Source organism: Eumetopias jubatus, unplaced genomic scaffold, assembly GCF_037043125.1.
Source record: "Eumetopias jubatus isolate StellerSeaLion01/CBP00866 unplaced genomic scaffold, mEumJub1_p1.0 scaffold_1, whole genome shotgun sequence".
Lineage (NCBI taxonomy): Eukaryota > Metazoa > Chordata > Mammalia > Carnivora > Otariidae > Eumetopias > Eumetopias jubatus.
Genome location: NW_028274807.1, coordinates 81505235 through 81515562, shown reverse-complemented (window position 1 = coordinate 81515562; position 10328 = coordinate 81505235). Strand labels below are relative to the sequence as shown.

General features: G+C 52.9%; 1 protein-coding gene across 2 annotated transcripts; it reads left to right on the top strand.

Annotated features, from left to right (window-relative positions):
* The first annotated feature begins 1157 nt into the window (after positions 1-1157).
* AP2M1 (adaptor related protein complex 2 subunit mu 1) lies at positions 1158-10140 on the top strand. Of its 2 annotated transcripts, XM_088025223.1 has the most exons (12): positions 1170-1264; positions 2940-3025; positions 3324-3440; positions 5309-5574; positions 6327-6409; positions 7017-7152; positions 7246-7387; positions 7676-7795; positions 7899-8034; positions 8137-8234; positions 8749-8860; positions 9530-10140. In XM_088025223.1, exons 3-12 carry the CDS (start codon positions 3367-3369, stop codon positions 9662-9664), a joined length of 1302 nt encoding a protein of 433 aa, XP_087881349.1. In that variant the 5' UTR covers positions 1170-1264; positions 2940-3025; positions 3324-3366; the 3' UTR covers positions 9665-10140. The 2 variants fall into 2 exon arrangements, with proteins under 2 accessions (XP_027956784.1, XP_087881349.1); XM_028100983.2 differs by lacking the exon at positions 2940-3025 and having other exon boundaries at positions 1158-1264.
* The last annotated feature ends 188 nt before the right edge of the window (positions 10141-10328 follow it).

Genomic DNA, 10328 nt, shown 5'->3' with positions numbered 1-10328 from the left:
TTATTATTATTATTATTATACTCTAAATGGTAGGATATTACTGAAGATAAAGCTTTTGGAAAGGTAGCAGTGAAGCCTTGAGTGCTGGTTCAAGAATTAGAAATGCCTATATTCGGTCACTTATTGGATTCACACTGTGGCCACCGTTTGAGGGAGACTAGATCTTCATCCTGCCACGTCCTGGCTTGTAGCAGGAGGATGCTGGAACAGTAGGGTTTGCAACCAGGTTTGCCCCTTTTTATCCTTCCTCCCATGATGGGCTCAGCAGCAGTGAAGGCAGCAGGGCATCTCTCCCTACAGAAAGAGAAGAGCTAACAGATTTTCTTTAGGTCCTGCAAGAGGAAGTAGGCGTTTCATGTCTGAGGGTTTGCTGTCTCTTCTCAGCTTGGATGTGAAGATTAACTCTGTTCATCAGAGAGGGGATTTCAAATTCCATGTCCAGTTAAATTAAACTTGCCAACGGTTTTTTAAGCAACATATATGCTTTCACTAGAAGGCACACAGGTCCTTGGCTTGAGAGGTCACATACGTATGTATAGCCGGGATAAAACAGACATTCTTGAAAAGCTTTGGTTAGTTTCTTACAAGTATTTGCCTCCTTGCTCCCTGCCCTTTTACTTGGGTCTTGATCCCTGGGAAAAGGCTCATGTCTGGAACAAATATTTGATGAAAAACTCTTGGGAGAATCAGAGGTGGTGTTAGAAAGCAGGAAATTCAGTACAAACACTTCTGCCAAGGCATGTGTGTGTAAAGTGAGCACAGCCTGTCCTCGGACTCCGGAGACAGAAAAGGCCTACAGCAATCTCAGGCTTGACAAATGGGCTTCAACAAATGGCATTAATCCTCTGAAGCTCTCCTAAACACTGAAATAGGAACAGGATGGATTGCAGACTACAATTCCCAGAATGCTCAGTGGGGAAAGTGAAGTGAGTGGAGTGGCGTATGATGGGATGTGTATTTCGTGAAAGGGAGGATAAGGCCACGCCTATCCCTCTCCCAAGGCACGCCTTCCCAGCCGAAGGCATTCGGGTAGTTGTAGTTTTGCTGAACCTAGAAAGCTTAAAATTGTAAGCGAGAAGGTCGAGGGGCCTGACGGGATATGTAGTCGGCGCGATCGCCGGACGCGCACGCGCAACTGTGTTCGGGGCGGGGCCGCGGCACTGCGGTGAAAGCCGAGGCAGCGGGCAAGCGAGCAGGGGGCGGGCGGACATCTTGGGATCTGGAGAGTGGCCGGGCGGGCCGAGCAGGGGGCCGCGGACACCAGGTAAGCTCGGGATCTGGCCAAGGGTGAGGGAGGACGCCTACCACGCTGCCCAGCTTTGCCCTTCCCTGCACTGCGCTACGCGGAAAGCTGCCCACACCCGGGACTGGCCTCAGCCTTCAGATCGGGAGAGAGCTGACGGCGGGGCGGGGGCGCCCGGGGCGCGGTTGCAGGACCGGCCAGGAGCGGCGCCCTCCACCTGACCCGTCCAGCGCCTCCCGTGAGAGGGAGACTTACTGGAATCCTCCCAGAGCGGGGACGCCACGCGGCACCCCTCTACCCGGGATCGTGACAACCCCCCCTGCTCCTTGGCGCCTCCTCCTCTCAGCGCAAGGACAATTCCCCCATCTCCTAGGACAGTGACACCCTCTTGTGCCGCCTCCTTGGACTATGACAAGCCTCCCACCCTGCGGCACCCCCTCCTCCCAGTTGAGTGACACCCCGCGGCTCTTCTTCCTCAGGCCTGTGATAGCCCCCGCACCCCCGTGGAGCCATATTTTTCCCGCGATGTCTTCCTCCCCGGGGCGAAAAGCCCACCACCCGCTCATGCCTCTACGCTTGAACCTCAAAGCAAGTTAACGCAGCCCCAGCTTTCCCTTATTCACCACTGTCAGTCTCTCCCTAGTGTTTTTTCCTCTTCAAAGCCGTACCCTTGCCACACTGGAAACTCCTTCCTCCAGATGTTCCCCCCACCCCACACCCCCCAGCCCTGTTGCTGCTGCAGGCTCACCTGAAGTAGACCGCCTGGCTGTTTCTACCAGTCTTTCCCCTTAACTCAGTATTCCCTTCCTGCCCTGGGCCCCACCTCTGCTCTTTGGTGTTCTGAGGTCCCTACCACTTGATACCTGTGAACTTGCTTCTTTGCTCAGGGCTCTACGTCCATTTTGCATTTCTTCTCCCAGCCTCTTTGGGACTGAAGGGTGAAATGTGTTCACCACCACCTTGAGAGACCTCTCACTGAGTTTGGGAGACCCTGATGGCCACAGTAATGGGCTCTATTTTCCAGTTTACAAAAGTCTGCTAAACTCCCTCTGCCCTGTGAAATTAATACCAGAGCTAATTCAGGAAATCTAGAACTAAATTAACCCTTTTTCTCCTTGCAAACAGTCTAAATTAGTTTGACCCAAATAATTTGAATAATTCACATATTCCGCCCCTTTCTTGTAGGTACTCAGGCCAGAAATGAGTTATGTCATGGGTCTGGAATCATAGAATTTCAGCTGGATTGATCTCTTCGTTTTATGAACCTGTACCCTCACCCTCCCCCCCTTATTTTTATTGCATTTGGGAGCTGAGAGGGATCCTCCCTTTTTGAAAGGGAGGTGGTTAAAAATAACTCATAAGCAGCTTGGGTCATTGAAGTGTAGTCCGCCAGGGCTGGGGCCTTTCTACCCTCTTTCTACCCTGCTCTTTTGCCTGCTTATCTGACTGCCTGGGATTGGTTGGAGCCACACTCCTGGGTCCGTGTCAGGGCCTAAGGCCTCCCTTCTCTCCTCCCCACGCCCTCCACACCCTTTCCTGGAATGTTTAGACTTCTGTGAATTAGAGAGCAGCAGGTTCAGGCCCTGCAGTCTTCTCAGGAGGGTAGTGGAGCCTGAGAGACCGGGTGCTCCTAAAGCTGTGCCTGGGGGCCCCAGGCCTGAACAAAGTGGAGTAATTCCTACCGCCATTCCTGCAGCCGCAGGCAGGCCTTCACAGTGACTCACCGGCTACAGTCTGAGTGAGAGTCTGCACAGGAAGGGGCCAAAAAGGATCCATGCTGAGGTCAGCACTGTGAAGAGGGGGAGGGGGCTACTCTCTGGGCTCAGCCCCAGAAAAGGGAGGGTCCAAATGGCCTTAGAATCCTGGGCCCAAGTCCCTCCATTTCTTTCTCCTTTCCAGTGTGGGATAAACAGGAACTGGAGCCTGGCTAAGGGGAGGGGCATGCCTGGGGAGGGCTTCAGGGTCACTTACTGGAGGGTTGAGTCAGGAAAAAAAGCCCAGCCAGTGACCTGCACAGCCCCACAGAGGATGTTGGCAGAGGTTCTCAGGCCTTCCCTTACTCTGCCTCCGCCTGTCCTAGGTCTGTTCTCAGAGCGATGGGCCTTGGAGACTGAGCTGCCGCCATGATTGGAGGCTTATTCATCTATAATCACAAGGGGGAGGTGCTCATCTCCCGGGTCTACCGAGATGACATCGGGTGAGTCCCCTGGCTGAGCCAGCTGTGCCCCCACCCTTCATCCCTCCTCCCCAGCATGCAGGACCGGGTCCGTTCCTACCAGAGACTTGACTTGGACCACCCTCATCCCTTGCTGCATCCTAGAAGCTCAGCTAATACAGCCTGGTTCCCATTAGGTCTGGTGGCATTGGCCTGGCAATAGGCGGGACCTGTGGAATGGTGTGGCCCCTACAGTCTTAGGAACTCCTGCCCTTCCTGCCTTCTCCCTCCCTTAGTGACAGACCTACTTGCTGGAAATGAGTGCTTTTGCTCTGGCAGATTAATTCCTCCTCTGAGGAGGAAGGAGATCTTTCTCCAGGGGGTGAAGTTAGTGGCCAGGCTCGTGGTACTAGTCTGTCTAAGTCTTGCTCTCAGAAGCCCTTCTCATGGTGAGAGCCTTCACTGGATTCTCTTGAAAGCCTCTCCAGGCTGCCAAATCCTCTCCCACTCCCTTTCTCAGGAGGAGGCAGGCTGCTGACTCAGCTCTTTTCAGTTCCTTGGGGCCACTCCTAGAAGAGGCGTTGTGAGCAAGCCTCAGGCACTCTCCGGGTCACTGAGGGAAGGGCAGGGAGCCATGTGGCCCTTTCTGGCCTATCAGAGTAAACCTGGAAGAGCTCCTTGTTCTGGGTCCCTCAGACCTTAACAGGGAGGCACAGCCTGCCTTCTCATTCTGCCCCATCTTGCATGCCACTGTTCTTTCCTGAGTGAGGGGACACATCCTAGCCTCAGCAACTCTAATGAGATTAGGCTCCTCTGGTTCATGCTGCCCTGTTTTTCTTCCTTTTAAGAGCTTAGGATAGACAGTTATAGAATGGGCCTGCTGCAGTGCCCGAACTCCTTGGCTCCCAGCTCCCTGGCTAGTGGGCTGGCCTGGCCTTTGTGGCTGTTTGTCCCTTGGCTGGTGGTGGGCATGAACTAGAGTTGTGGGAGTGCCTGGCTTGCCTGAACCTGGCTGCCTACACCCATCCGCACTCCCTCCTGCCCTGGATGAACCTGCTTAAGCCAGAGCACATACTGTCTTGCATGCCTTGCTGTGCTTTCCCACCCCTTGCCTGTTGCTCGTCAGCTTCCACCTCATGGTGTGTGCTGCCCACCCCAGTGTGTTGTGTGTCTAATCCTCTCTCTTGTTGCTGTCACTCTCCTCTTCTTGCTGGCGTCATTTCTCTCATCCCATCTCATTGGCTGCCGTAGCAATAGGTAAGCAGCCTATCAAGCTGCCGCCCAGGCACAGGTGGGTGGGGGGCCCTGCCCCCCCATCATTGTTTTCTTCATCTGTTTTCATTCCCTGAACTCGTCCTGGAATTGGATCCTGGACAGGAATGAATGGCCCAGCTCCATGGCCCCTTGGTGCTTCTTCCTCAGTAGATTAGAGCCTTCTCCGAAGTCACAGTGGCTTTGTCTCAGTTCTAGAAGAGCCACGCCTCCCCACTGGTAGGATCACAAGTGGGAGAACTGAAGAAGGAGTAGGGTATCTTTCTCATTTGGGCCTGGAGCTTAATGAGAAGTTAGAGAGGTGGCAGCTGGGAAATTGGGGCCAGGCCTGGGAATCGGGAACATACCTCCTTAAGCCTGATGGACTTTACTTTATTAACACTACACCTGTCCTCCTATCATTCCCACCTGACTTCCCTGTCTCTGGTGGCCTTCAGACACCAGCTCAGCTCTGGCCCTACTCCCATGCCTCTGCTGGGGGCCACAAGGGAACTGCCCCAGTGGTTTAGGCATTGGCTTCAGAGTACATGTCAGACTTAAGCAGTGAAAGGGGGAAAGGTTGTTAGCAGCTGTGGTCGATCCCCATGGAGTGAGGTTTGACGGGGTGCTGAGCAGCCCCTATGTACCTTTTCCCTCAGGAGGAATGCAGTGGATGCCTTTCGGGTCAATGTTATCCACGCCCGGCAGCAGGTTCGCAGCCCCGTCACCAACATCGCTCGCACCAGTTTCTTCCATGTTAAGCGGTCCAACATCTGGTTGGCAGCTGTCACCAAGCAGAATGTCAATGCTGCCATGGTCTTCGAATTCCTCTATAAGATGTGTGACGTAATGGCTGCCTACTTCGGCAAGATCAGTGAGGAGAACATCAAGAACAATTTTGTGCTCATATATGAGCTGCTGGATGGTGAGGCTGGCAGGGCGGTGGGCCCAGGGTGGGGATGGACCTGATGGGGCCTAGCCTGGAGGTAGGGGCACATGTGAGGTTCCCTCCAGTGTCCTGTGAACTTCATTTCCTGACTGTCTGGTCTTTTGAGCCCTGAAAAGGCCAGTCTAAATTCAGCCCTAAAGGCTGCTCTGAAGTAGAACACAGAAATAGGCTAGCGAGTGGAGGTGTGGGGAGACAGGGCGGAGGACCAAAAGATCTTTCGGGGGGCTAGGAACCTAACTGTGGGGCTTGGTAGCCTCCTGCAGTTAAGCACATTTCCCTCTTACCTTTGTGGTTTGGGCCTTAGTTCACTGATTGTCCTTCCCAGCTTTCTATCTCAACAGCTGCCTCAGAGCCTGAAGGAGGGTGAGATGTTACTGACTGCTGGGGTTGCATTATCTCTTTTCCTCTGTAGGGTATGATTTAAGGCAACAAGAGTCTTTCCACCTTCCCAGAGTCTGTTTTCTAAGGACTCAGTGCTTCTTGATCTCTTACCCACTGGCCATGAGATTCTTCTGATTTTCTCTGTGGAAAAAATCTGACGTTTTAATTATGTTTTCTTATGAAGCACAAATCCCAGAGTAAATGCTACAAAGCTAGAGGACATTGCTGCAGATGATCCCATACTCTTCTAGGGCTGTGCTGGCCAGATAGGTCCAGGCCAGGGGAGGGATTGGACTGAAGAAGCCTTCAGTTTTTTCCAGGGGCTGATGGTTCCCTTCCTTTTGCAGAGATCCTGGACTTTGGCTATCCACAGAATTCAGAGACAGGAGCACTGAAAACCTTCATCACTCAGCAGGGTATCAAGAGCCAGGTACTCAGTGGGACAGCCACAGCAAGGGTGGGGCCCATCCTCCTTGAGCCCCCTGAGCCTTGTCCCAGCTGACTCAAGAGCCCGGCTTTGACAGGAAGTGCTGGCCTGAGCCCTCTACCGTGATTGCGGGCCTATTTTGCTGTATGTGGCCTTCCACCCTAGGAGCAGCTGACTCAGCATCTCTGTTAGTGGGAATACAATTCAAGCAGTTTCCTTCTGCACTGGGGGAAGGAAGGGTGTGGGCTGCCCTGGAGGCCTGGTGTTCCTCAGGAGGAGAGAGCGTGGGCCCTCCTCTAGGATCCAGGCCTTATAGCTGCCTTCTTCTTTTCTGCCTGCTGCTTCCTGTCTGTGCTCCCCTCCTGCTTCCTGTGGGCATCACATTGGCCCTTTGGCCTCCAGCATCAGGTAAGCTGTTCCCTCAGCTTCCACCTTTACAGCTTTGCTCCAGTTTTCTTCAGGCCCTGCCGCATGGAGCTCATGGGGAGGATGAATTACAGGGTGGGGACTAAAAGGGAGGGGGAATGAGACTGGAGTGGGGATAGAGACAGGATCATTGAAGGTGGAAAGGAATGAGGCCATTAGTGTTCTTCTCTGTCCCCCCATGTAGACAAAAGAAGAGCAATCCCAGATCACCAGCCAGGTGACCGGGCAGATTGGCTGGCGGCGGGAGGGCATCAAGTATCGCCGGAATGAGCTCTTCTTGGATGTGCTGGAGAGTGTGAACCTCCTCATGTCCCCCCAGGGTGAGAGCCCTCTCATGATGAAGCTAGAGGGGCAGGATCAGGGCAGGATTCTCGTCCTAACTCAGATGTTCCCATGTATCTGTCTATCACCAGGGCAGGTGCTGAGCGCCCATGTGTCAGGCCGGGTGGTGATGAAGAGCTACCTGAGTGGCATGCCTGAGTGCAAGTTTGGGATGAATGACAAGATTGTCATTGAGAAGCAAGGCAAAGGCACAGCTGATGAAACAAGCAAGAGGTGCCTGAGCAGGGTTGCTGGTGGGAGAGGGTGGACCTTGGAGGGCTGAGCAGGGCTTGGTCTATCACAGGTTCCTTCAAGATACCATTTCTGCAGTAATGCAGACTCCCTCTTCCCGAGGGTGTGCTTGCCTGGTTGCCAGCTTTCTCCATTCTGGTAGCTTTCCATAGTCTGTAGCGCAGGCCTCACCCAGGATGTGGCAGCCTTTGGGGGTGGGACAGCCTCCCAGCCAACTCTCTCCTGCCACACTCCTGTACCAACAAGGAGACCTTCTGCCCCTGCTCGCAGTGGGAAGCAATCAATTGCCATCGATGACTGCACCTTCCACCAGTGTGTGCGACTCAGCAAGTTTGACTCTGAACGCAGCATCAGCTTCATCCCACCAGATGGAGAGTTTGAGCTAATGAGGTGCCATTGGGTGTGAGGAGGCAGGGGGTGCTGCTGGCCAAGAGAGGTGGGGGAGAGGGAGGAGGACAGGCTCCTGTGCCAACCTTGCTCCCCACCCCTAAAGGTATCGTACCACCAAGGACATCATCCTTCCTTTCCGGGTGATCCCACTAGTGCGAGAAGTGGGACGCACCAAGCTGGAGGTTAAGGTGGTCATCAAGTCCAATTTCAAGCCCTCATTACTGGCTCAGAAGATTGAGGTGAGAACAGGGAACTTGGGGAGGAGGAAGCACTGTCTCCAGGTACAAAAGCAGCTGATGTCAGGGCTTGACAGAGCGCCTTGACAGGTGTATCACTTCTAGGTGAGGATCCCAACCCCACTGAACACAAGCGGGGTACAGGTGATCTGCATGAAGGGGAAGGCCAAGTACAAGGCCAGCGAGAACGCCATCGTGTGGAAGTGAGTCTCCTTCACGAGGCCACTGCAGGGCTCAAGATGCTTTGGTGTACCCTCTTTGAAGTTTTACCTTCATTGTCTTGAGAGAGAGAATGTGTGTGTGTGTTGTGGGTGGGGGGAGGGTGCCTGTCTTTTTCTCCAGGAACCTCTGCTTGTGCTCTCACTCCTATACCTCTGAGTGTGCACATGCCTGTACTTGGGTGCGTGCATGCATTTATTTATCGAAATGTTTCCGTGTTTTTCCCTGTTTGCCCTTGTAATATTTCTGTGAAATAGAGAGCAGGGGATAGCATGCCTGTGTATCTAAGCTGAAACTGCAGCCAACAGTGCTAAAGGAATAGCATACCCAACGTTCCATAGCAAGTGGTTATCAGGTTCTTCCCCATACTTTTTATCCTGGCACCTCCCCCAAGCTCTTCAGTTCCCTTCCCCCGACCCCTCCAAAAAGGCACCCTCCACCTTAAAACTCCTCCAAGCTAGCAGGGGCACTTCCTGCTTATTGCCCTTCTGTTCCCAGGATCAAGCGCATGGCAGGCATGAAGGAATCGCAGATCAGCGCAGAGATTGAACTTCTGCCCACCAATGACAAGAAGAAATGGGCTCGACCCCCCATTTCCATGAACTTTGAGGTATGGCAAAGGAGGGGCCTAGAGCCATGGAAGGGTGTACTAAGAAAGATCTTAGGATTGTTCAGGTCAACCTCTGTACATTACTACCTGCATATGAGACCGAGAGAGGGGAAGTGACTTTTAATTCGTAGACCCATTCCTTCCCCCTTCAGGCCTCTTACTAGAAATTGCTATTCACACTGACAAAAACCTTTGACTTCTAAAGCTATCATAAAACAGTTTTTTGGAAAAATTTAGATTGCTTGAATGCGAAATAAGACATAAAGTTTATTTACAGACAGGAGAATGGGCTGACTTTGCTTTGTGCATGCTAGACATATAATTTTCTCCACCTTATTTTTTAAGCCCATAATATTGAGCAGGATAAGTGTGTTCTACAGTGGGTCTTTGGTTGTTGCCTGCTGCTGATTAAAGGAATTGATTCAGGTTATCACAGGCAAGGTCTGACTTCAAACCCAAGTGATTATTAGTTACTCTTGGATATGCTCTCTTCTCTAGTAACCTCTTAAGAAGACTCTTCTTAAGCTTCCCCCAGCTTCTTTCAGGACCCCAAGCATTCAAACACCTATAGTAGAGAGAGATGAAGTAGGTCAGGGCTACAGAACTTCCCAGAGGAGAGCAGCTGTGAGAGGAAGACCACATTCCTAACTGGAGCTGTCCTTTGCCCAGGTGCCATTCGCACCCTCTGGCCTCAAGGTGCGCTACTTGAAGGTGTTTGAACCGAAGCTGAACTACAGCGACCATGATGTCATCAAATGGGTGCGCTATATTGGCCGCAGCGGCATTTATGAGACCCGCTGCTAGCTGCCTAGTAGCAGCTAGCCTGTCTCCCTACCCGCCCTTTTCCACAGGTCTGGGTGCCCTGGGCCACCACACTTCAGTGTCTCCTCCCTCCTGCTTTGCTGCCTTCCCTTTGCACCAGCCCCTGAGTCTAGGTCTGGACCAACCACATTGCGAGCGGGACTGGTGGAGCAGTCCCTGGGCTCCCTGGGCAGGGTGGTTTCTGGGACTCCTACTCCACCATCCATCTGTCTGCCCTGGCCCAATGCCAGGCTCTATATTCTGTGACCAAAGCCAGCTGGGCTCCCTCTCCTCCCCTCCCCTGTGGCCACATCTCTCTGGAGTGGGAGGGTTGGCTGCCCCTCACCTCGGAGCTCCCCCAAAGGCCAGTAACGGATCCCCAGCCCTCAATCCCTACTCTGCTTTGGGATAGTGTGAGCTTCATTTTGTACACGTGTGACTTTGTCCAGTTATAAACCCAATAAACCCTGTAGAACGGAGTTGCTAAGTGTTAATGCGGGAGCTCGATGGGGAGGGGGACTGTTGGGATTGCTCTTCCCAAATCTCACGCTGCCTGCTATGAGTAGAATTTTACATTCTGGACTCTCTTAAGACTCTTGTCTTGTGTCGATTGTTAGGCCCTTCAAAAGTATCCAAGCCCTTATCCTGACTGGTGTTACCCCAGGTC

Excerpts from the sequence above, each read along its gene's own strand:
- AP2M1 (XM_028100983.2), top strand. The coding sequence starts at position 3,367 with ATGATTGGAGGCTTATTCATCTATAATCACAAGGGGGAGGTGCTCATC. Across the intron at positions 7,153-7,245 it reads CCTCCTCATGTCCCCCCAGG|GGCAGGTGCTGAGCGCCCAT; the intron begins GTGAGAGCCCTC and ends GTCTATCACCAG. Across the intron at positions 8,235-8,748 it reads GAGAACGCCATCGTGTGGAA|GATCAAGCGCATGGCAGGCA; the intron begins GTGAGTCTCCTT and ends TTCTGTTCCCAG.